The sequence below is a fragment of the Lichenostomus cassidix genome, chromosome 27 (assembly GCF_008360975.1).
Source record: "Lichenostomus cassidix isolate B80296 chromosome 27, HeHo_3.0, whole genome shotgun sequence".
In the NCBI taxonomy this organism is placed as follows: Eukaryota; Metazoa; Chordata; class Aves; order Passeriformes; family Meliphagidae; genus Lichenostomus; species Lichenostomus cassidix.
Window position 1 is genome coordinate 1,471,503 of NC_139507.1, and position 26,049 is coordinate 1,497,551.

The 26,049-nt window shown below is 50.8% G+C and overlaps 1 protein-coding gene across 5 annotated transcripts; it reads left to right on the forward strand.

Moving 5' to 3' along the window:
* The first annotated feature begins 2,796 nt into the window (after positions 1-2,796).
* GJC1 (gap junction protein gamma 1) lies at positions 2,797-25,061 on the forward strand. 5 transcript variants are annotated; one of them, XM_085040107.1, is made up of 4 exons: positions 2,797-2,917; positions 21,117-21,230; positions 23,212-23,284; positions 23,417-25,061. In XM_085040107.1, exon 4 carries the CDS (start codon positions 23,436-23,438, stop codon positions 24,615-24,617), a length of 1,182 nt encoding a protein of 393 aa, XP_084896233.1. In that variant the 5' UTR covers positions 2,797-2,917; positions 21,117-21,230; positions 23,212-23,284; positions 23,417-23,435; the 3' UTR covers positions 24,618-25,061. The 5 variants fall into 5 exon arrangements, with proteins under 5 accessions (XP_084896233.1, XP_084896236.1, XP_084896235.1 ...); XM_085040110.1 differs by having other exon boundaries at positions 23,215-23,284; XM_085040109.1 differs by lacking the exon at positions 2,797-2,917 and adding an exon at positions 3,329-4,546.
* Positions 25,062-26,049: the final 988 nt, after the last annotated feature.

Genomic DNA, 26,049 nt, shown 5'->3' on the forward strand with positions numbered 1-26,049 from the left:
TTGGTGCAGGCAGAATACAACCTTGCACCCCCATGGCCTCACTGGGGGTGATTTTCATCTCCCAGTACAGCCCAGCACCAAACTGAGCCCCCAGAGACCAGGCCAGGCAGCTCCTGGAGCAAAGGCTGGATTGCTCCCGCCAGGGCTGCAGTGGGATCAGTGTCCGGGTGGCTGGCGGTGCTCGGTGCTGCACTGCACGTCCCAGGGCTCGGGGATGGCCCCTGGCTCCGGAGCCAAGCGCTCAGCTGCTCCGCGGCCCGTTTATCACAGGAAGAGGACATCCATCATCCCAGCCTCGGGCTTTCCAGGGCTGGATAACGGGGCCGAAGGGGGCCCCGGGGACACCCGCGGATGGCCATCGGTGCCGGTCACACCTGCCTTCGGAGAGCAGAGCCCCGAGGCTGCAGTGCCCGATGGATCTCTGCGGTTCTGAGCATCGCCCCGGCCGTCACCCCGGGAGAGGGCGTTGGGACGCGGCCGGGCAGGCGTGGGAAGGAGCTGGTTCTCACGCAGGCTCTTCCCAGCAGCTGGAAAACGCTGACCCACGGCGGGCCGAGCCGAGCACAAACCTGGCCCCGCGCACGTGAGCTGGGAATTTTCCGCGGAAACGGCTCTGCCCTGGGAGTGGGGGCTGTGCGGCTGCCCTCTGACCGCAGCCCCTTCCGTGCGGCTGGAATTTCCCCACACAAAGGGTCTGTGCGGGCCAGGATGCCCCAAGGGATGTGCCTGCCCGGGCCGTGGCGCAGGTAAACTGAGGCACGTGGAATCACGCACTGAGGCACCGGGGGCACCATCCTTGGCACGAGTTGATCAGGGCTCAGCACTGGGACACAGCCCGGGGGATGTGCCCCCACCCTCAGCAGGGCCATCAGCGACGAGCGATCCTTTGTTGATCCCCACTTGTCCCCATCCCGAGGGACTTAAGAGGTCCCCACAGGACATGGCACCTCGAGCAGCCAGCTCCTTGTGGGATAAGCCCTGCACTGAGTCCCTGTCCCCATTCTGCTCTTGGGGACCCTGAGTGCAGTCCTGCTCCCACTGTCCTCATCCCTGTCTTGCTCCCAGTGCCGCCACCCTGCTCCTGGTGGCACTGTCCCCATCCTGCTCCCTGTGTCCTTGTGCCTGTCCTGCTCCTGGTCCCCCATCCCATCCTGCTCCTGCTCTCCCTATTTCCACCTTGCTCCCATTGTCCCCATCACCCATTCTGCTTCCAGCACCTCTGTACTTTTCCTACTCCCCATGTCCCCATCCCCCTCCCAGTGTCCTTGTCCCCTTCTTGTTCCCACTGTCCCCATCCTGCTCCTGGTGTTCATCCTGTTCTCACCATCCCCATCACTGTCCTGCTCCCTGTGTCCCTGATCTCATCCTGCTGGCAGTGCCCTTGTCCCTGTCCTGCTTCTGATTTCCCCATCCCACCTTTCTCCTGTCTCTATCCTGGTTTCCAACATCCTGCTTTCCAACATCCCTGGTTTCCATCCTGCTCCTGGTGTCCCTGTCCTGCTGCCCATGTCCCTGTTTCCATCCTGCTCCCAGTGTCCTCCTCCCTGTCCTGCTCCTCATGGCCCCATCTTCACCCTGCTCTTGGTGTCCCTTGTCCCCACCCTGTTCCTGATTTCCTCATTCACATTGTGCTCCAGATGCCCCCATCCCCACACCTGTCCTAGTGTCCCCATCCTGTTCCTGGTGACCCTGTCCCCAGCCCTGATCCCCCTCTCCCCATTCTTGTCCTGCTCCCCATGTGCCTGTCCCCATCCTGCTGTGTCCTAGTCCCTGACCTGTTTCTGACTCCTCCATCTCAGCCTGCTCCCAATGTCCCTGTGCCCACCCTGCCCCTGATACCCTGATCCCTGTCCTGCTCCTGGTGTCCCTGTCCACAGCCCATCTCACAGCGTCCCCATTCTTGTCCTGCTCTCCATGTCTCTGTCCCTATCCTGCTTTCTGTATCCTCATCTGTCTTCTGCTCCTGATGTCCCCAACCCCCACTGCCCCCGTCCCTGTCCAGCTCCCTATGTCCTGTCCTCATCCTGCTCCTGCTCTCCCCATCCCCATCTTGCTCCCAGTGTCCCCATCACCCATTCTGCTCCCAAAGCCTCTATATTTGTCGCACTCTCTATGTCCCCATCCCCCTCCCAGTGTCCTTTCCTCTTCTTGCTCCCATTGCCTCCATCCTGCTCCTGGTGTCCATCCACAGCCCTGTTCCCACTGTCCCCATCACTGTCCTGCTCCTTGTGTCCTTGTCCCTGTCCTGCTCCTGATGCCCCCATTCCACCCTGTCTTGGTCTCCACATCCCCACCCTGCCACAGTCCCTGTCTAGCTCCCTATGTCCCTGTCCTCATCCTGCTCTTGCTATCCCCATCCCCATCTTGCTCCCAGCGTCCCCATCCCACTCTGCCCGCCCCTATCCTGTTCCCAATGTCCCTGTCCCCACTCTGCACCTGAGGCCCCCTGTCCCCATCCTGCTCCTGGTGTCCCTGTCCATGGCCCTGCTCCAGTGTCCCTCCCTATTCTTGTCCTGCTCCCCATTTCCCGTCCTGCTCCGTGTCCTTGTTCCTATCCCCATTGTGTTGTCCACATCGTGAACCCGCTCCGTGTCCCTGTCTCGCTCCCTATCCCTGTCCCTGTCCGTGTCCCTGCCCCGCTCCGTGTCCTTGTCCCGCTCCGTGTGCCTGTCCCTCTCCCTGTCCCTATCCCGCTCCTGTCCCTGTCCCGCTCTGTGTCGCTGTCGCTGTCCCTGTCGCTGTCCCTGTCCCTCTCTCTGTCCCTCTCCCCGTCCCTGTCCCGCTCCGGACCCTCCCGCCGCTCGCCTCTCTCCGTCCCCGCCCGCCCGGCCCGCGCGCGCTGAGGGGGCTCCGCGCATGCGCCCCCCGCCCGGGCTCGGCGGCCGAGGGGCCCCGGCGCCGCCACGGGCCGGACCCGGTGAGTGGGGCTGAGGGCGCGGCGGGGCCGGGCCGGGCCGGGCGGGGGCCCGAGGGCACCGAGCGGCGCCATCCCAGCGGCCGGAGCCACGGGGGACGGCGGGAGGCTGAGGGGACCGACTGGCCGTTCTGGGGGGCACCGGGGGGCGGGAGCCCGAGCGCTGCCGCGGGCCCCGAGGGGACGGAGCCGCGGCGGGCTGAGGGGCGCGGGAGCCCGGGGGCACCGAGCCGGGCGCTCCGGGGGGTATCCGGAGGCGCCGGGATGAGCCGGGCGCGCTCCGCCGGCGGTGCCGCCGCGAGGGGCCGGTGTCACCCCCGGGTCCCCCTTCCCCGCCACCCCCGCGCTCCGGGACGGGCCTCTCCGGGCTGTTTATCCCGAGAGAAGTGATGCCTGGAGCGCTTCCCCGGGCACAGTGCCGGCTGCCGGCCCGCGGCTGCACGCGGCGGTGATGAACTCAGCGCTGCCGAGCGCGGGAACGGAGAGATCGCACCGGGACACTCCACCTGTGTCACCTCCGTGCCTCCTCCCGTCCCGTGTCACCTCCGCGCCCTCCTCCCTTCCCGTGTCACCCCCTCCCGGCTCCAGGCAGGACGGGGCTCACGGATCCCCAGTGTCAGCTGCCACAGCTCCAGCACAGTCCCTGCCAGCAGCAGCTCTTACAGAATTCCTTGCCTGGATAAACGTTCCTAACGCTGCTGGCAGCCGGAGCCAGCCCTGCCTCGAGCTGACGGGCTGCAGCCCTGCGGTTTGGCATTGCTCGAGGAAATGCTTCTCCAGCTCCAGGAATGTTTGGACAAAGCCCTCGGGCACGTGGTGGGATTGCTGGGGGTGTCCTGTGTATGGCCATCAACTGGGCTTGATGACCTTGTGTGTCCCTGCTCACTGAGGACATTCCGTGATTCTCTGTGCTTGACCCAAATGCAGAGCACGAGGAGAAGAATCCTGCCCTTGGATCACATAATGAGAGTTTTGGCCTGCGTTGGGCCTAACTTTCACCCAGAGTCGTAAAATTTCACAAGAATGACATTTGTGCAGCTATTTTTACTGTCCTTTTAAAGCCAATTCTCATTTGTGTTGGTAGGAATTAGTCCTGACACTTTCTGGTCAGTGTGACCTTGCTTCCCAGTGAAGTCCTGATTTTGTTCCACCGTCAAATTAATTACAAATAGGAGATAGTTCATAGGGATTAATTAGGGCATGGATGTACCATATGGATTCTGGAGCAACAGTTGGTACCACCAGGTTCTGCATTTTCATTGGGTGTTCGGTTGGTATTTGGAAATTAGAGGAAGGACAAAACCCTTCTATTTGACAGACCGTTGATTGTTATTATTTCCATGTCTCCTGCCTGCTCTAAGTCAAGCATAATTGGTTAAGAAAAACCCCAAACTGTCCCTTCCTGTTAGAAATCTGTGTCCCGGGGATGTTCAATGAACCAGCTGTCAGTGCAGTTACCAAACCCTCCGTTCTCCAGGTCATTTGAGGGAGAAAGTTGTTGTTTTCTGTCAAGACTCATGCTTAGGAAAATGCAAGGTGCCCTTCTCTGTATTTTTGGTACTTTCCAAGTCTATTCCAAAGTTATGCTTGTGCTGAGGGAACAAGTAAGCTCGGCGCTGGGAAGCAGGATGGGTAAGGATTGTTAAAAGGGAATTTGAGCCTTACTGTGCTGTTTGACTCCGAGGGAAAGTCCTGGATTTCCAGGAGTGCTTGCATTAACTGCGGCGCTCCCGCAGCTCTGGGGGGCAGCAGGGATGGTGCTCTGTGGTCACTGGTGGCTCGGCGGGGGTGGGCTGAGCTGTCACAGACTTTGGTGTGTGGCGAATGCGCGACTCTGGGCAGCGCCGAGAGCTCCAGCGAGGGGCCGGTCCTCAGTGACACCGCGGGGCAGCAGTTGCAGTGCTGGGCTCTCCCGTGTGGCAGCGTGCATCGGGGTTGTCCGGGGCTCTGACCATGGCTGTGGGCATGGAGGTGGCCAGGTAAGAGCTGAGGGGCTGGGGCTGGGGCTGGGCTGAGTGTGGGGTCTGCCTTGTGAGCCCTTCTCTGGCTCCTTCAATGAGAACAAGCCCTTTGCAGGGTATTTCTCCAGCATCAGTAACTTGTCTGACATTTCCAAACTGAAATGTCAGTGCATGGGGCAAACCAGAACCGGGAGCACTGGGACATGTCCCTTTGGAAGTTTGTGTAAAACTTGTTTTACAAGAGTGTCTCTGTTTTTTGAACTGTGTTGAAAACACGACCAGCTGCTCCTTGGGTTTGTCACCTGATGCCTCTTGTCCTTTTAGAAGGGGTTTATCAAGTTTTAGATCAGTTTGAGTGGTGAAAAGTTATTAAAAACATTTTACTGACAGGCTGTTCCTTTACCAAAGGCTCTGACTGCCTCTAGTGCTTTTAGACTAGAGTTGTGAGTTTGTCCTACCATTGATGGAGGGGACTATTGATTTATTGCTAATAGAAAACATTTCCATTTACAAATCTAAGGGTTTTCTTAATTGATGCAACGATTTGACAATTTTTGGGTTTTTTAAAGCTATTCAGAAGTCTGAATCCAAGATTCTAAAAAAGAAATTGTCATGAAATACCTGTTTCCTAGATGTGTTCCATCCTTAGCCCTTCATTAGGGACTACTTTTGCCCCTCACTTCAAAGCAAACACCCAACTCGTCACAGATAACGTGCAAGTGATGCAAATACCAGTAAATAACTGGACAGTTTGGGTCAAGGACTGAGCACAGTGCTTGCTTTGAACGAGGCAGAGAAGAGCCCCAAGAGGATTGGGAATGTGCAGGAGGTGAGGAATTCCAGGGGTCCAGTCCTCTGCAGGGGGAAGGTTAAAAGAAAACCCAGACGCTGGGCAAGTTTGTACCAGTTTTAAGAATTTAGCAAAGGTTTTGGTGCAGCCTGAAGAGTTTTAATTGTAGATGCAGTTTTTCTAAAGAATTGAGTTGTTCTAAAGGTAATTGGTGTGGGAATTGTGTTGCTTGGGTGAAACTGTATCTTAGAAAGTCTTTTCTGGAATCGGATGGTAGTTTCAGACATCACAAGAACAAAGTTCTTCAGAGCTGTGAAATCTAATCGCTGATAGAGAGTTTGTGATGAATTTTAACACACAGATTTGTTGACTTAGTAATTTGCTGACTGCCAGCAACTTCTGTGCGTCAAAAAAATCCCCAAACTTTCCTCATCCACTTTTGCCAAGGAAAGGATGAGATCCAGTGCCAGAGGTTGTACCTAGGTGTGATCCAGCTATTTAGGACCAAAAAAGTAGCCTAAAACCACCCAGTTAGTGTTGGATAATCCCGAGGGTGCCTTCCTTGAGTGTGTTATGGATTGGGACACTGAAAATCCAGTGCTTGGTGCTTCTCCAGGGAGCTGGAGCCGGGGGAATCCGGAGCCACAAGGGCTCTGCAGTGCCGCTGATGCCTCGTTCTTGACCCAGCTGTGATGCTGGAAATGAGCACTCCTTATGGAATGGTGAGCTTTCCATGGAGAGCTGCTAGAACACCGCTGAGTGTGTGAGCCCAGGCAGACCCTGCTCACTGGGGTGAATTGTGGTGATTTGTAGTCATTGGCACCTGTAAGGGGCTGCTGGCTGAGGAAAGAAGCAATGGAATCAGGAGTTGGGGTCTTGATCCTTGTGGGTGTTTTCCAGCTCAGGGTATTCTGTGATTCTCAGAAATCACCATCAGCATGGAGCTGGGGAGAGGGGGCTGATCTTGTGACTCTTTCCTTGCACCACTTCAGATTTTCACCACCTTTTTTAAACATGGGAATGGCAAGGTGCATTGCCATGTACAAGGTACCTCTTTAGTGCCTCATCCATCCTGCTCGGACAGGATTCCCAGAACCCCGGCAGGAACTCGGGCAAGGGTAGCAATCATTAAACACTGGGAGTGAAACCCTGGTGGATAATGGACCTCTTTGTTGTCAGTGCCGGGGGATGGGTGCTGCTGCCTCATTTAGGGGAAAGGTGATCCTTTCCTCCCACCCTGCTTCCAGCCTTTGTGTTCTGTGCTGTCAACTCCACAGAGTTGATTTGTGCTCCAAATTTATGTATTTTTAATCCGCTTAGTAGGAAGCAAATTGTTGCCGTGAAAAAGGTTCCATTAATATTTCCTGATTTTTATGGTGGCTCTCTTTTATCCCTGCTGACCTGTGCAGGGAAACACATTCCTGCCCAGCAGGTAGGGAGACTCCCTGAGTTACAGATGGTCCCTGGACCCCCCTGCCAGCCCCTCACGGGTGGCTGCACGGCCACCTCTGTGTGCCTTGCTTTGGAAGGGAATGAAGGTTTTATTGCAGAAGCCCCTGGCATTATCAGTGTTTCCAGCTGGTCTCGGCACTTCCCGCGAGCAGCAGCAGTGCAATTCCACTGTCCCAAGCTTGTGCCATGGCATAACAGGCTGTGCTTTTTTATTGACTCGAATTATGGTTAATAATGGTCAAATTGTGTTACATCACATTTCACTTGCTGTGTTCAGTGTTGCTCGATTCCCAAATTCTGCTCCTGGAAAAGCCCATATTTTTGAAATGTCAAATCACCAAATTACCCGTTCACTGCCCATTCTTGGTCCTGGTTTTGGGAGGCTCGTTGCTTTCCATTAAAAGCCACAAAAAGGAATTTATCTCCAAAATGCTCCTTGGAGGGGAAAGGGTAATGTTAACATTTCCTTTTCTGACCTCCTCATACCATAAATATGAATTGTTATCACTGCTTGGGTTGTGACGCACAGTTCTTCCCAAATTCAGGACTGTCTGGAAGATGTGGTTGGGATTTTTAAAACCTTGACTTTGTTTTGGTGTAAAATGAAGATTTAAGGTGGAAGTTCCTGAATGTGGTGTGGGGTAATTGACAATGCAGTGTGTAGCTGGGCAAGTTATGATCTTAGTGGTGATTTCTTGTGAAGGAAATGCTGAGAATAGCAAATATTAGAGGAAAAAGAAATCCCTTTTCCTTCTGGAAATGTAGAAAACTTGGTTTCATACCTCAGTACTGGCCAATAATTCCTTAATGATTGCGTTTCAAGGAAGAACGTGATTCCATTTCAAAGCAGAACCCAGGGCTCTGAGCAATAACACAAGTTACAAGGTTTTCTGGCTATAAATAAAAATCTATATTTGGAAAAAACAAATAGTGGATTTATGGACAAAACTGTATTAAAGGAAATGTGATGGAAAAATTGAGTCAGATGAGCTGATGTATGAGGCATTTCCCTCTGGAGTCACTGGGCTGAAAAATGTTTTATATGCCTAAACTTGAACAGATGCTTCAGCACACACACACAGAGTCCTCCCCCGGTTCATATTAGCAGTTCTGCTCATACCACTGTGATTAATTCCCAGACCAGCCTGGTTTAGGCTCTTTTCCGGGGGCTCGGGGGTATTTCCAGATCATCCAGGTATTTAAGCCATGCCTAGCTGTAAATAAGCGAGCAGCCTGGATTATTAGCAGGATTTGTTTCAAGCTTTGCATTAGGCATGTGCTCAAATGACTCACTGAGCTGGGATTTCCATTTATACACAGGAGTCAAGGATTTCTCCCTATTACCTTGCCTAGATGGAAATCAGTGGAGTCAGCCAGCTTTTTTGCTTTAACAAGTCCATGAAACCAGCTTTGGGCTCTCACAGTTATTAGTTCCAGCTTTTTAGTTACAAATTTGTCAGAAAACGAGTCTGAGTGTGCGTGCCTGACCTCGATTGAAACACGGCTGAAGGAGGGAGGGCAGGCATCCATATGAATGACCAGCAGATTGTGCCTCCCGTCCTTTCCGGTCCGAATGTCGAAGTCGGTGGCACTGGAGGAGGCTGACAACTGCATTTGATTATTTTCCATTGAACCCCCACTCTGGTGTGCTGCTCAGCCATTAATCTGCTGTCCTGGGGTGCAGGGTTTGCTTGTAGTTGGCTGTGCACAGCATTGCCTCTCTCCTGAGCATCCCCAAAGTCTTCCCAAAAAGTGCCGTGTGTTGGGGACACTTCTTTCCGCTTTGCTTTTCTGATGAAGGAATGTAGAAAAATGACTTCTGGGTCTAAACATGGAGTGTGCCTCGGGAATACAGCTCCTGCAGGATGAGGGATGGTGCTGGTGGCAGCAGGGGATGGAACTCCTGCCCGCGGTGACATCCCGGCGTGAGTGGTGCAGCCCTGCCAGACTCAGAACGAGCCATCGCCTGTGAAGTTCTGCATCTCTCTCATGCTTAAAATAGTCAAGAGCCTGGAAGGGTGATTGTATGTCTTGTGTGTGCCCATGTTCCCTTGAGGGAGAGTTTTGATTCCTTGTTAACTCCTGGAAGCCTGGCTCTGATGTGGATTAAGGGACAAAGATGACACCCAATGCTGCATAATCTTGATGTTCAAGATGTGTCTGCAGGCAGGCAAGGGGATGGGTGTAGGTTGTACGCATGAGGCTGGCCTTGGTGTCACTACATTTTTAAATGGCATAAAAGTAAAATAATGAAAGTTCCTAATGTGTCTTGCAGGTGTGCTGCCCTGCATGCAGCACGTCCTCCTAAAAATCTAAATATGTCCTGATTCTCATGGTAAACATTGAAGTAGTTGAGAAATGGCTGAATTTTACTTACAGCAGATTCGTGTGCAGGAGTTACTCAGCTGGTGCTCAGATATGTAGTTAAACTATTTTGAAATGGAGAAGAATTTTCATAGTGGAAACTGTGATTCCTGAGATATTAAAAAGCAAAATAAAATTGCAGTGTTTGGGAGGAAGCACACGGCGATCTTCCACAGAGCCATATGGAAATTATCTTTATTTCTTGGTTCGTGTGAAGTCTTTGCTCCTTCTGGAGCTGACTTGGAGCCTCCTCCTCAGAGCCATCCCCAGCTTGGTTTGTATTCCTCGCCTGCTCTTGCTCTCTTTGCAATCTGTGACCAAACCGTATCGATCCGGGTGTCTGCGGAATCCGATTCCCTGGAGGGTTGTGCTGGAGAGCCGTGGACAGAAATAAATCATCGCTGCCCTTCAGGTGTTCCCATTGCCCGGGATCGTCTGGCACGTACAGAATTCCAAGGGGCTGGAACTGAGCAGTGATTAACAGCCCCACGTACCAGTTCTGTTCCCTTTGGCGTCTGCTGGTGCCTCTATTTCAGCTGCTTCATGGAGGGGCTTTTCCCCCAACACCCAGAGCTGCTCGCTCCTGGTTCCTTTGGAGCAGCCACATGGATCAGATGGAATCTTGCCCACTCCAGAGTCCTGTTTCTGACCCATCTCATGTAGAGGCTGCAGCAGAGCATGGGAGAAGCTCTGAACCTCATCATGAATCTCAGCATGCAGCTGCTTTGTGCCTACAGACTTACCATTGCCTGGGGCAGAGCTCTGGTTTTCAGTTTTTAAGGGGTTTTCCTTCCCCAGCTACTCCAGGTGTCACAGCTCCCCACCCTCTTTCCTCTCTCAGCCTTCTTGTTTTTCCACTGTTCTTCCCACATCAGGCAGTCCATACTTCTGTTCTCTTCTGTTCCCCTGATAGGACCAGAGCCACACACTGTGCTTGAGCCATGGGTGCTCAGGGGGATACAGCAGAGTGACCAGAGCCACGTGGCATGGATGCATGTCACAGGCACACGGTGACACGGCAGTGTGTGCTGGGTGTGCTTGTCCTCAGACACTGGTGAAACTGTGGCTGTTTTGGGGCCATTCTGAGCAGTGCTAGAGCATTCACAGAGCAGCCTGACAGCCCCAAGACCTCCTGCATGCTGAGGCCATCTCAGGGCATTTCTATTTTTAGGTGAAATTGAGATTTATTTTTTTATTCAATGTATGCATCACTTTATCCATGTGGAATTCCATCTGCCTTTTTATTTCCAGGTTGCATAGACTCATATGGTCCCTGTGCTGCTTCTTCGTGGTTGCTTATCCACCTCCTGTTGAATATTGCCATCGGGATCCTGGGTCACATCCAGGCAGTGTCCTGGGCTGGCCCAGGTCCCAGCCTCTCCCTGTGACCCCTGCTCAGACCTCCCTCCCTTGCAGGAAATGACTGTTTACTCCTACTCCCTTGTCTTCCACCCCGTTGTCTCTCCATATAAGGACAGTCCCTTTTCCGATGGCCTTTTGGGGTCCCTACAGGAAGCCTTAGATGAGAGAGATGTGCAGAGGTTAAAACCCAGGAGATCTGGAGCCCTCTGCGGGGCTGGAATTGCCTTTGCAGAAGCTACCCTGATTTTCCCCCTGGTTTATCATTTTTTTACAGATAATCAATGCCTGCTAATTCTGCTCTGTCTCATTAGTCCTGTGTGTATGTTTGGTTCAGAGAACTGCACTTTGTCCGGGTTTTCTTCACAAGCCCTGTCTTCCAGAGTTGACAGGACATTTGCCTCCTGTCCCAAGACAATTTTAGGAATGGCTGTGCCCAGGCCAGGGTCCATCTCCATGCTCCATTAACCCCTCAGTGAATCCACCCAGCCCTCCATGCTGTGACTCCTCAGTCTGGCTCTCTGTAACCTCCCCTCCAGTCCCTGCAGTGGGAACCAGTTTCCCAGTGAGTCCCAGGGGAAGGGGCTGGCAAAGAGCCTGGGGCTGTTCCTGGTGCTTGAGTTGTGTGTAAAGGAGTCACATCATTTTCCCTGGATGAGTTTGTCATCTCTTTTAGTAACATTAAAGTTGAGCCTGTTCCTGATGGTGGCTTTCTGCGGGAAGACTCCCTCGGGGTACAAGTGGGAATCTGAAGTGGGAATGGTCTGAGAGCTGGAAGAGCTCGAATCTGGAGATGGGCTGGGAGAGCTGGGAGTGTTCAGCTGGAGCAGAGAAAGCTCTGAGGAGACCTTACTGTGGCCTTTCCATGTATAAAGGAGCTTAGAAGAAAAATGGGGACTTTTTACCCATTTTTTACCAGGGTCTCAAGTGATAGGGTGAGGGACAACGCTTTTAAACTGACAGAGGGCAAGGTTAGATGGGACATCAAAATGAAATATTTTACCATGAGGGAGGTGAGGCCCTGGCACAGGCTGCCCAGGGAAGCTGTGGCTGCCCCTGGATCCCTGGAAGTGTCCCAGGCCAGGTTAGTCAGGGTTTGGAGCACCCTGGGATAGTGGAAGGTGTCCCTTATGGCAGGGGGTGGAACAAGATGGGCTTTAAAGTCCCTTCCAGCCCAAACCAGGTTGTGACTGTGCTTGGCAGAGTAGGTGTGATTGCCTTAACGAGACAATCCACCAACCAACCACTAGTTCATTATCAGGAACGATCTTCTCTGCAGATAATTCCCCTTTGTTGGAGTGAATGAGGTGTGACACAGCAGATACTCAATTACCCTTTGTATTAAGAATGTTTTTGCAAGCAGACCTGCTCAGCTCCATGTTAGGAAATGGCTCAGCCCTTGTGCATTCCAGGATCCTGGCAAGCAGAGGTGATCTGCGGGCTCTTGGTTGCAGCTTGAAGAGAACATCTACAGAACAAGCATGAGGTTCACTCGGTGACTAACAAGATGTCACCACCCTCCTAAAATCTTGGAAGCTTGGAAATAAGCCGGGGGAAGCTTGGCACTGTCACCCTGCCCATAGTTGTGCCTGCAGTGTCTCAGTGGGTTTTTCCCACCTCCTGTGGCCCCACAACACAGTACAAACCATCCCCTGGTCCCCTTAGTGCTTCCCTGTCAAGTCTCATCCTGGCTTAAGCATTTGGGAAGCTGATCTGCCTTCAATTTGCTGCTAATTGTCCCAATCTGTGTCGATAATAAGTCTGATAAAATCCAAGGCCATGGAAAGCAGTCAGGTGGAAAAAACTGACCCGCCTGCCACTGTGTGCTTGGTGCAGTATGCTTGTCACTGGGAAAAGGGCTTCTGGCCTCCTTTCATAAAGTAGGAGTTATTTCCAGCTGTTCTCTGGGGGAAAAGCCCCAGTTGGTGTGTGTGTGTTTCCCAGCTGGAGTGATGGAGCATAGGGAGTTCATCAGTGCTTCAGGTCTCTTCCCAAGGGGGCCTCAAAGTATTCAAGTCTTTCAGAAAAGGACAGTTTTATGTTTCTTACTTCATTACAGGAAATTTTTTTTTCAACAAATAAGTCACTTAGTGAATCTATGTGCATATTTATATTCTAAATTTTATCTTTGGCAAAATAAAGCTGTTAAGACTCCTGTTGAACTCAAGCTGGAGTAACATTTTAATGCCAGTATGGCAATCTGCTGCCTTACCCTGCTCCTTGTCTCAGAATAAACTGTGTGTAAAACCAAGTTTATTGAAACAAAACTCTTCAACTGTTTCTGCGGTTTAGTAGCACTTGGGAGAAGTTGAAGGAGCAGTAGAGTGAGCGAGGTGCTGGCTCATTGTGGACCTGTTGTCTGGCAAGGTGCTGTTCTTGGCTGTCCATCCCAACACCATCCTCATGGACTGTTGTGTCATCTGGCACAGCTGGCCACTGTCCTGCTCAGCTTGATGCTCTCTACCTGGGGAGATGAACAGTTGGGTGAAGTCACTGCAAGGCTCTCTGCTCCTCTGTGTCGCAGCACAGGAACAATCCAGCTCTGCCCAGTTTAGCAGAGCTGTTCCAAGTGCTGGGTGGTCTGAAAGCAGCAGCACAGCAGGGAGAGTTTGCAATGGTGAGGCTTTGGTTTGCAGTGTCCTCCTCTGCCTCTGACCATCCTTCCCTCTCTGCAGAGCTGCTGTTGTAGAAAACGTGACGTGGATTTGGTGGAGCTGTAGGCTGAGGCAGTGGCTCCTACTAGACCAGATGACAGAGCTGGGGAATAAAAGTCTTTTTTTTGAATGTGGGTCACGGAGGAGCAGCTGCCATGTTGCAGGATGGGTGACTGGGGACGTTGTGGCAGACTGCGGCGGGGTGCGTGGTGTCTGTTTCATTTACAAGCTGTTCATGCTAGTTTTTGAGCCTTATCTATGAGGCAAACACTGTCGTAGTTTCTCTTGACTGTCATAAGATGGTGGTGGGAGCATTAGGTGTTCATCCCCATCCGATTGCCTCCCGCTCAGCCAAGTGAGAGCCTTTGATTTTGATGTACAGGAGGTGACAGAATTGCTCTCTTTTGGCTTCTCTCTCCTTTCCCGAAATGGCCGTGAGAGTGATATTTGGGTCAGCTGCCTCCAGTGTGTCATTTTCTTTTGACACTCATCCCTCTGAGCACAGAGGAGGAGCCCGGTGGGGAAATGCTGTGGAGCTGTTGGCTGCAGTGGAGTCGGGTATAGTTAAAGGGGTGTTGTGGTTATTTGAATTGCTAATCACATTGAGGCAGGGGAATCTCTCTGATGCCTGACTGGAACGGTATGGGAGTGAGGATGGCCTTCCCCAGAGCTCGCTGCCAGAGAGCTGGAGGGATCCAGGTAAGTGCATGGATGCTCCAGCCTGTCCAAAGGCTGCTGCTGCCCAGCAGCACCTGTCCCTCAGTGCTTGCTTGGGATGCAACACCTAGAGGTACCTGTGTGTTCTTCCCTTTGGACCCCTTTGGCTCTGTCCAGGGAAACAGGATTGTTCCTTCTTGCCTTGCTGCAGTGCTCAGGGTCATGATCTGAGGTCTCAGGTGGGCCCAGGTGCTGCCATTCCCTGGGTGTCACAGCTGGGATGGCATTGTCCAGGCTCCACTTGTCCCTGCATGTCCCTGGCTGCAGCCCTGAGCGGCAGTGCTGCTGCTGAGCCTGCCTGCACAGGCAGAGTTTGCAGCAGGACATTCTCCTACCCTTTCTTTCCCTGTGCTGTTCCCAGGCTGGTGGGTGTGTCCTGAAAGGGGCTGCATCGCTGGGATTTGTTGGCAGGTGTGTGCAGGAACCCCAGCCCTGCTCCATCACACTCTCACTTGAATTGCTGTTGGTCACTCAGAACCTGCCTTTTGTCGTTCTCCCCACTGCAGTTTTTCCATCTTTACCCTCCCATTGCCCATATTTGTTAAAATAACTACTTGGAGTACAGATGCAATAGGCAAAAGTACAATATTTTGAATATTTTAATAATATATTGTGTTATATCATGCCAGTGATAGTAGCACTGTGTGGCAGTTGTCCTGCACTGGGAGGGGGAGGATCTCAGGTCATTGTTTCACTTGCCTGTGTGGCTCAAGTCCCTGCAACTTGTCCCCTCTCTGTTAGGCTCATTCTTACAGGAAAAATTGCTTTGCTGCTGTTGCTGTTGTCCCAGACTGTTCTCCATGGTGCCTAGGGAATGGTGATGGAAAATTGAAACAGAAAAATTCCACTTAAGAAAAGCTTTTTTTGCTGTGAGCATGGTCAGAGGTCAGATCAGACTGCCCAATCTGACTTTTCAATACTTGTGGGATCTCTATCCCTAGAGCTGTTTAATAGGATCAGGCTGCTCAGAGAGCCTCAAAGTTATTTAAAACCTGGCTGGACATGGGTCTGGCAATCTGCTCTGATTGACCCTGCTTTGGGATGTAAAATGTGGTTTAAATTACCAGTTATCAGAATATTGCACATTTCTGAGAGTGATAGGGGACTTAGGGGTTAAGCTCTTTCAGGAGTGACTGAAGTAAGTGGGTGGCTCTGTCACTTACAAAGGAGCTGTCACAGCCTCAGACCAGTTGGGTGTTCAAGTGTTTGGTCTCATATTTTGTCAGGAGGTAACACATTGTGTGTCTGAACCAGGGTTTAGTAGCCCTGAGCTGGGGGCAGTGGTGTCTCATCAGATGGATGCCTGGTCTAGGAGCTGCTCCTAGCAAGAACTGTGGTGTCTGGGAGCTGAGGGCTGGCTGTGTGTGATCACCTCATGGAAAAGCCTGCAGGATCCCCGAGGTGTGGGAGAACAGGAATTGACAGCTCACACTCCGGAGTGTTCTGTGCACCTGCATCCACTGAGGCCACGCTCACACAGTCTGATGGTCATTTCAGCTGGTAGGAACTGTCTTTATTGAGGATGCCCTCTGGATCTTTGCATTTGGAGGGTGCAAATATCAGTCCCCAGCCCTGTTGACTGCAGACAGCCTGAGCTGGCAGTCCAAGAGCTCAGGATATGGTTAACCACTTGATCTCAGAACAGTAGTGTTGGCTGTTTTCTCTAGTATGGCTTAAGCTTCAGATTAAAATTCTTAATTAAAAAATAAAATTGTCCTTTACCTACCCTGTAATTCTTTGTTTTCAACATCCTGCTGAATTAAACAGGGAAAGAGTTTTTCTGTGCTTTACTGGCTCCTCTGCAGGGAGGAACAAGCACAGCAGCACCAGGGCTGAGGGCAGGCAGGGCCTGGAGGGTCATGCATGACCAGCCAGTGCTGCAGAAGCCCATTTCCTACAGGAGCTGCTCAAACCAGGCTCAGTGGGGTTAAACTGTGGTGGAGAAGAGCTGTGAGACATGTGAGGCTGGAGGAGAGGGAGAGGGAGAACGCTGGTGGAGTAAACACTGGGTTGGTTCTGAGCTCCAGCAGCTCTTCCTTACTGGGTTATTCCTCATCTGCCAGCAGGTTGTGAAGGAGGGGATTTGTTCCTGCTCCAAGCTCTGGTCCCAGCACTGTGCTGCTTCCCCAGGCTTTGGTGTCTGTGTGACCAAGGCTGCCCTGGGGAGCCAGGGTTTCAGTGCAGGCTGAAGCAGCACAGGCCTCTCTGCTCACTTTGTTTCCTCCTTGATCACATTTCACATCACCACAGTGCTGGCATCACCTGGGGCTCCTTGTGCCTCCCGATACCTGGAGTGTGCAGGACAGGTGTGGAGCAGCCTCAGGCTGCTGTCAGGCTTCACAAAGTGCCAAACTGGGACCTCTCTCTCCCAGTCCCTGAGCTGGAACACCTCATTCCTCTCCTTCAGAAGGGATGCTGACTGCTGAACTTGTGTGAAGGGATTCAGCCTGACACAGACCCCACAACGGGCCTCCAAAAATCTCATGAGGTGACAGAGACTGTAGAGCCCAGCCTCCATTTTCCATGGAGCCCGTTGGCACTGCAGGCTCCTGCTCTCAGATGAACTCCAGTCAGGCTCAGCCCGTCCTGTCCCCGTGCTGCTCTGACAGACCCTGCTCTTTGCTGGGCTCTGTGTGTTCCGGGGTTCTGCCCTGGACACACTCCTTCCTGGAGCAGCACGGTTGCTGTAGGTGCAGTAAAAGCTGGTTTGGGCCAGCACGAAACACGTCGTGATTTCATTTGAATTTTGTCACTGCGGGGGAGTGTTGCTAAAATTGTCACTTGGCTTCCCATGTTAGCAGTACCTAGAGGGCACGCCGAGGCGACCGGAGGTTCATGTCTTAGCTGCAAATTCCAGTTTATCTGTAAGCTGAATGCTCGGGTGGGTATATGTTGATTTTCAAAAAGATACGTACTTGACATCTTTATTTTTTTGACAGCGCAAGAATCTTATTATATCCCTACCTCTTACCCATATTTTCCTGTTCTATTTATATCCCACATAGGATCTGTGGTCTCATAATTCAACGTGGGGTTTTTTAGACTGAGGGGATTGGTCTGGGAATCAGCAGAGCCTTGTTAGCATGCCTGAGATTGGAAGGCACCATTCAGAAATGGTTTCCAAATTGACATTGACATTGTGGCTTTTTCCAAACCATTCTCTGCTGTTGCCACGTGAGCCCTGCCAGATGACAGAGTATTTATTTGAAAGAACACTGTGTGTTCTCCAAAAAGTCCCAGCCTTTTCCTTCCCAAGTGTTCTATAAGATTAAATTACAAAATTCAGTGCACTTTTCTTACTCTTGTTCATCTACATTGCTGGAAATAGGAGTAAAATTGATGATGATTGAACCCACTTTCTTCATGGAGGATAGAAGGATGATAGCTCTGAGTTGTCTTATCCCAGGGATATCCCCATATCCTTGTCCTTGTGTCACTCAGGAGCATGGACACTGGAATTGCTGCTCAGGGAATGCAGCACAGTGCCCACCAGGGTTTGGGATGTGCTGGCACCATCCCAGTGCTGGGTCTGGCCATGGCTCTCTCCTTTCTTGAGCAGTAAAGTCTTACTCATTTTCCAGGTTAAAAAAAAAAAAATGAACCCCTCTGCTTCCTCAAAAGTACTTGTAAATCATGTAATTTCTTACTTTTCAATGTAAATGAGATTTGAATGAATAATGGTAATTATTCATTCATCCTAATTCAAATCCTATTTTAATTAGCCCGTGGGCCCAATTTCACTTTCATGCAGCATGAAACCTCTTTTGATTAACAACAGAATTGCCATGCATTTCTTCTTTTTTTCCCTGCTCAGCACATGTCTTTTTAAACTGCTTAAAAACAAAACAAAACAAATAAATCATTAATAAATTAATCAAATTTCATTAGCATGACCTGGAAAGACATAATTTAGGGAGGAAAAGAAGTCTTCTGTAAATATATTCATTCTCCTTAACAATTGCCTTGAGGCTATGAAGTCTCCTGCAGACAAGCCTTGTCTGAACAGGTGATTTAGGGATTCTCCAGTCCCTGCCATTGAATCAGGGGCACTTTCCACTAGACCAAACCCCATCCAGCCTGGCCTTGGACACTTCCAGGGATCCAGGGGCAGCCACAGCTTCTCTGGGCAGCCTGGGCCAGGGTTTCACCACCCTGATGGCAAAATATCTCTAAAGTGCCATCTAACCCTGCCCTCTGTCAGTTTAAAAGCGTTGTCCCTTGTCCTGTCACTACAGGACTACTGCATCCTGGTACCACAGAAACGTCACAGAAGAGCTTGAATTGGACAGGATCCACATGGATCACCCACTCCAGCTCCGTGGTCCTCACAGGCTGCCTAATGTCAAACCAAACCAGCACTCCCTGCATCCTTGTGCTCAGGTGCTTGGGGCTGCAGCTGCCAGTTTGTACTGGGCTGGAGCCAAGGGGATCCTGTTTGTACTGGGATGGAGCTGAGGGGATCCTGTTTGTACTGGGATGGAGCTGAGGGGATCCTGTTTGTGCCAAGACAAGGCCAGGCAATGGTTCTGAACGAGTTTGGGATTGGACAGCCCAGGATGAGGCTGCTTTAACACCCACCTGGTGCTGGCTGTCCTGCCCTCCAGGTGCCCTCCATCTCAGGGAAATGAGGACATTGCTGGAGTGCTCCAGCTTCGCCCCTTCTCCTGTCCCACCACTGTCCCTGCCCCACCTCAGCTGTCCCATCCAAGGACAGGACTTTGAGGATTTTACAGTAACTGCTGCTCGGCAGGGCAGTTCTTCCCTCCCCAAGTGGCAGGAGGCCATTGCTGTTAGAGGAGAAAGCTGAAAGGAGGTGAAATTTAAAATATTTAAATGTTTCAATTCATAGCCAACCCCCCCCACCATGGGCTGGGTAGAGGAAGGGGCACACCTTAGGGGCCATTCCCTGCCTCTGTGTGAACAGCGGTCGTGTTAACTCCAGAAATTCTTCACCTGAAGCTGATTTCTTTTTTCCCATGTACCTGCTCCAAATTCTTCTTCATTCTCTCTGGATGTCAGCGCCTGCAAAGCTTTAATTCAGGAGCCAGCTTGCTGTCAGAGATAAGCCTCCTGATATTTCATCATGGATCCTGCCCGCTCCAAGGAGCCTCCTCCGCTGGAAGTGCTGAAATGAACTTATGACAAATACAAGGAATGAAAGTCTCTCTCAAATGCACTTTCTGGCATGACTTAAATTAGCTGAAATTGCTGACATTCTGCCTTTCTCGGATGCGTGTCAGTGTCCATAGACTTTCCTTTCAAACATTGGAAGATTATTGAGTTAAATGTTGCCAGAAACAACAGATGCGGGAGCGCGGGTGTAGGTTGGGTGAAGGTTGCTGGGATGTGTCTGGGTGCTGCAGCACGTGTTGGAGAGGCACAACAAGCCCCTCTGACCTTGGCTGATCCCACAGAACGGAAGGGTACCACCGTAATTCTGCTTGGAAGTTCTTGGGTTTGTACTGCATTGATGGGCTGAACCTGTCCAAGGTTTAATGACTGGTCATTTTGCTTGAACCAAAACATTTCCTTAAAGACCAGGAAGTTCTTTGCCTGTTCATAGGTCTTCCCATGTTTGTCCCAGCAGCTCTGCTCAGGACTAGCACTAAATGGACTAAGTGACACTTTCTTGGCAAAGAGAATCAGCTCTTGGGCAGCTTCTCAGCTCCACAACCAGGACCCACTAATTGGCAGATCCTGGTTGTTAACCACAGGTTGGATAAATCCTGCTGCATCCCAGGGCTGTGTGGACCTCAGCACATGTCTGTCTGTGGATCTGGCACTCTGTGCATTGATATAACCAGTGGAATTTGGCTTGGGAATCACAGGAATGATTCCTGTGTTGTTGTTGCTACCTGGCTGCAGGTAGAAAATGCACCTTGAAAAGCTGGCATGTACCTCGAAGGAATTTCTTCAATGGGAGGTAGCAGCTTGTCTAAAAGTAAAGATTCTCTTACTGAAACCTGCAGTCATTTTGAACTTCCCTGTCCCTAACTGCTGAGGAATGTGACAGTATATGAAAATTTAAAGGCTGGTTCTTGCTGTTACTCCAAATTTGCATTGGCAACAGTGTTTAATTAATTTCAAATTTACTTAGTAATTTACTTTCAGTGAAGAGTGTGGCCTAACATTTTCAGGGAATGAGAATTAACCCCTTCCTTAAGTCCTTTGGGTTTTGTCTCTTTTTAAGTTGATGAATCACAGTGTGTCAGTGGGGACAGGGCTGTCCTGTTGGTGCCTAGGGTGACAGGATGGGGGGAGCAGTGTGGTGGGAGGGAGGTGTTGGGACTCTTTCCCTCTGTAACGCCCTGTTCCAGATGTGGGGTTCACCTGCCTTTGCTGCTCTTTGGAGACTCCTCAGGCACAGGCAGGACTCCCAGACTGACTCTGCCCCTCCTCTGGACTCTGAATCCTGAGTCAGAGGATGAAATGCTGAGTGTCTGAAGCACTGTCTCATCCTACTAATGCAGAACTTGGGTGGCAGAGCTGGACTTGGGTGAAAGTCAGCTGAAGTGGGGGTGCAGAGCCCCTGCTGCAGGAAGGGGCTGTACTAGGACTGGAACCTCTGGTCTCTTTGCCTGTTAAAAACATTTTATTTCAGCCAGTGCTCTATAGAACGATGACAGCAGGGTTGTGTTGAAGAGGAGCTTGGATGGAAACCGTGGGAGGGTTGCATGCACCTCTAATAGCTGCTATCTGTGGAATACATCTGATTTAAACATGCCCCTTTTCAGGGCTGAATGCAGGTGGCCTGTCCACCTGAGTGAAGGCAGGGGATTTTTGTCTTAATTGGTAATTTTGATGACAGATCATGATCCTGATCCGTTGCTATTGGGATTCATCTTCCTTTTCATCCTATGTTTCCCCACTAAACAAATTGATCTTTCTAAATCACTCACTTTTAGGCACCTTCCCCGTCCCTCAGCTGGTTTTGAGCCTCCTGTATCCACTCTCTGATGTTGGAGCAACTGCTGAAGGATGCAGCCGCAGGCGTCCAGGGCTGTCTCGCTAACAAGGAGGTAAGATCACCCTCGTGGCTCCTGATTGCAGGTGACACAGCCAGAGGTCACATCCATCACCTCCACCATATCAGCAGCTCTCCCTGGGACCCTGATCCTTCAGGAGCCTCCCTTCCTTCCCTGCTAACTGATGGGGAGAAACCTCTCCCTCTGTTACAAAACCCTGCTCTGGTTTTACAAAACCAGCTGGTCCTGAGCTGCACTGAGGTGCAGGCAGTGGAGCTATTCCAAGGGCCTCAGCCTCTCCAGCAATCCATGTTTTCCTATGTCACTGGTAACTCTCATCTCCAGTTCTCAGCCTGCAAACTCCTGTCCCATGTCCCTGTTTTGTCAGCAGCCACTCCCCAGCCAAGCCTGGGAAGATCCAGCCTGGCTGCCAGGGATTTGCAAAACTGCTGTAATTATGGAGCTGATCTTGGATTTAATGTGGGAATCATTTGTCAAGACCTGTGTTACTTCTGATCCACTTAATATGGACTTTCTTAATACTCTCCTATGCTATTTTTTTCTCCCACTGTCATGAAGTGATAAATCAAATGTCCCACACAGCCCATCCACACCATGTCCCTGCTCTTGGCTTTTCAGTGAAACACTGAATTCCACCAGAGGAGAATTACATTTACATCTTTTAATTCTGCATTGCTTGCATCTCCTCAAATTTCATTATTTTGCCTATACACAACTCTGTTCAACATGGAAGAAGTTGAATAGTCCCAACTACTAGTTTTCTTCCAGTCTCCTGGAATTTCTTCAGGTTTAGAATAAATCCCTTTTAAGATCAGAGTGCTGGAGATTTGTTCACTTCTGGGTTCAGGACCTGTAACCAAATGTTGTTCTGATGTAAAAATGTCTATTAAAAATGTTTAACAAACTGATATTTGACATAATCAAAAGTCTGAAAGTTGCCTCATCCCTTGTGCTCTAACAGTGTCCAATAATTCTTCCTGTGTTTTACCAGTTTCACTCCTTGGAGGTCCAGGAGGGCAGTGTTGTTGGGTTTTGTTCAAAGTGTTGCCAGATGAGAGTTTCCAAGGATAGGATTTTTACCATTAGGATTGCAAATTTATCATGGAATCGTGGAATGGTTTGGGTTGGAAAGGACTTTAAAGCCCATCCAGTCCCACCCCTGCTATGGGCAGGGACACCTTCCACTGTCCCAGGCTGCTCCAAGCCCTGTCCAACCTGGCCTTGGACACTTCCAGGGATCCAGGGGCAGCCACAGCTTCTCTGGGCAACCTGGAATCCAGAGCCATTGGAATTTGGCAGAGTTGCCTCTGGCAGTGAGGATGCTGTGCCAGCCCCGCTCGGGAGCATGGCCAGTCCCGGCAGTTCCGGCGCTCGCTCAGCTCCTGCCAGCGCTGTCCCTCCTCCCCTCACCCACCCACCAGGCATTTCTGTGGAGCAGCTCTTCTAAAAGTTCTGACAGGTAACTCCTCCTAACCAGGTTTGCACTACAAAATCCACACTGAAAACTTTTCTGAACCTGGAAGGAAGGTTTTCAGCCTCCCAGAGGGACTGGACCCAAATCCATCCACAGGATAGTCCAAGCATAGTTAAAAGTTCCTTAGCCCAGCCCTGTCCCTAGGCTAGCCCTGCAGGGTGACACTGCTCAGGTCACCAGGTTGTCCTGTCTTTGCATCACAGGTGGGCTGGATCATCCCTTTCTGAATCAGGACAGCTGGCACTGCCTTTGGAGATGATGGTGTGTCCCGTGGGCTGTGATTGAGACCATGATCACTAGCCCAGGCTGTAACAAGTTAAAATAAATCCCCCTGTCTGTGGTGGGACATGGCCAACAGCACCCAAAAATCCCATGGGCACTTGTCTTCCCATCCACTGTGTTTTGGAGCCTTCCTCCTCTGCTCTGAATGTTTTTATTAATCTGTGAATACAGAGCAGCTGTATTTGGGCTGCTCTTTCTTGGGCTGGAGAGTAGCTTTGAGAGTGCATTTTTTAATGAAATGAATGCTTCTCCTTGCAGCAGATTCCTCAAAAGCCTGCGGAGGAGACGTAGGATCTTCAAGCAAATTCTGGCAGCTGGATCCCGATAGCAGGTGATGGTCACAAACATGGATGGGTGTTGGGTGTAAAAGTCTGGAGTTTTTGGACTCACTTGGTTGAGTTTGCACCGTTTAGGCTGGAGCTGATAAACTCATAAATATTTGGGGGTTCTGTTTGTTTTTTAGATAAACTCATTTGACCACCATGAGTTGGAGTTTTCTGACCCGCCTGTTAGAGGAGATCCAGAACCACTCAACCTTTGTTGGCAAAATCTGGCTGACAGTGTTGATTGTGTTTCGGATTGTCCTAATTGCTGTGGGAGGAGAATCCATTTATTATGATGAACAAAGCAAGTTTGTGTGCAACACGGAGCAGCCTGGCTGCGAGAACGTCTGCTACGACGCCTTCGCCCCTCTCTCGCACGTCAGGTTCTGGGTGTTCCAGATCATCCTCGTGGCCACCCCCTCGGTGCTGTATTTAGGCTACGCCATCCATAAAATCGCCCGGATGGTGGAGCACAGCGAAGCCAGCAGGAGAGCCAGGAGGAGGAGTTTGCCCATCCGCTGGAAACAGCACCGCGCCTTGGAGGAAGCCGAGGATGACCACGAGGAAGACCCCATGATGTACCCAGAGATAGAGGTGGAGAGCGTCCGGGACAGTAAAGAGAAACAGAGCCCTTCCAAAACCAAGCACGACAGCCGGCGGCAGATCCGGGAGGATGGGCTCATGAGGATTTACGTGCTGCAGCTCCTGGCCAGGGCCCTGTTTGAGGTTGGCTTCCTGGTGGGGCAGTATTTCCTGTACGGCTTCCAGGTGAGCCCCGTGTTCGTGTGCAGCAGGAAGCCCTGCCCGCACAACGTCGATTGTTTCATTTCCAGGCCCACCGAAAAGACCATTTTCCTGCTGATAATGTACGGGGTGAGCTGCATGTGTCTGCTCCTGAATGTCTGGGAGATGCTCCACTTGGGCTTTGGCACCATCCGCGACACGTTGAACGCCAAGAAGAAGGAGCTGGTTGACTCTGGGACCTTTAACTACCCCTTCACCTGGAACACCCCGTCGGCTCCCCCGGGCTACAACATCGCGCTGAAGCCAGAGCAGATGCAGTGCACGGAGCTGTCCAACGCCAAGATGGCCTACAAGCAGAACAAAGCCAACATAGCTCAGGAACAGCAGTATGGCAGCAACGAGGGCAACATTCCCGCCGACCTGGAGATCCTGCAGAGGGAAATCAAAGTGGCTCAGGACCGCCTGGACCTCGCCATCCAGGCTTACAACAACCAAAACAACCCCAGCAGTTCCAGAGGGAAGAAATCCAAAGCGGGCTCAAACAAAAGCAGTGCCAGTAGCAAGTCAGGAGATGGGAAGAACTCGGTCTGGATTTAACGTTGGCTCACTTGATATGTTGTGTTTTTTTCTCCTAGTTTATCATAACCAGCAGGCCCATGAGATATGGCTTCCACTAAGGGAATATTTGACTGTGCTTATTTTCAGGGATACCGTTGGCTCGTGATTCAGCCCCTGGAAAGGGTTTATACACTGACTCTAGGACTATGGAACTTGATTCTTTTGTCTTCCAAGTCAGGAGACAAATAGGTATATTTAATTCATTCTCATTGAACGGTTTATGCTGTATGTACAGAATTATAGTACATTTATTATGCACAATTTTTTTTGTATTTGTACACTGGATCTGATGTTACACTTTTTATATCAACAAGGACAAAGCAATGGTTAGCCATTAGCATTTTGTTAATTTTATTATTGTTGTCTGCAGTTATGTCATTGTTCTTCCTTGTTTTCCAAGTAAAACTTTTTATAAAACTTTTCTATGCTGCGTTTCCGAAGTGCCTTGAACATGCAGAAGTGGAGTCTCTGCTCTCTGGGCACCTCATGGGTGCAAATCCTGAGCGGGGAAAGATTTGGGAAACTGTTAATGGTGCTCCTGACTCTGTCCTTTACTGAATTAATGTGCTGCTTGCAAACTGGAAGTGTCATCCCATAAGCTCCTCTGTCCTACAGGCTCTTTCTCCTATGGAAAATGACATAGGAAAAATGTGCATGAATGTGTTGGGAGCAGGAGTGGCAGTTGTGGGGCAGAGAGGGCTCAGGGCTCCCTGCACACCTTATGCAACAAAAGAGAGGAGACACTTCAAACTCCTGCAAAACATCCAGAAAAAACTGAATAGAAATGACTGGATTCAGTAACTCCTCATGTTTGTGTGACAGCGATGGGAAGAGAAGTCTGTGAGGCCTCCTGTTGTGTAACACCCTGTGCCCCAGGGCAGGCAGTGCTACCTTTAGGGGAGGATTCCTGTCCTCTCCAAACTATTGGGGTCAGATGGAGTCATGGTAACTCTCTCTCTCTGTGGAATCCCCTCCCTCTCCCAGCAGCCAGCACACACGAGCTGGCTGTGAGAGTCTCACCGAGCCCTCTCCGAATATCAGTGATTCTGCCTTATTCCAGATCCCTCTTCCTTCCTTTCTGTCCGAGGAATTTTGTTCAGACAGAGCAATATGTATAATTTAGCTTTCTGCTTGAGAGACCAGTCCGATCTGGCATTCTGTGGGTTTGGCATTAAACTTGAATTTACAATTAGCAGAAGGGGAGTGAGGGACTGATGCCTTTGGCTCTGTCTTTCTGGCAAGGAGCCGGCTCGTCTTGGAGAGACACTGATAAATGTCTCTGCTTTCTGCTGCTATTTATAATGGATTCAGGACCTTCCTCTGCTCCCTTTTTTTTTTTCAGGTTTCCATGCATTTTAATATATTTTGGGGGCCTGTTTACAGCAGGACTGTTCTCTTTTGAGGCTACCTC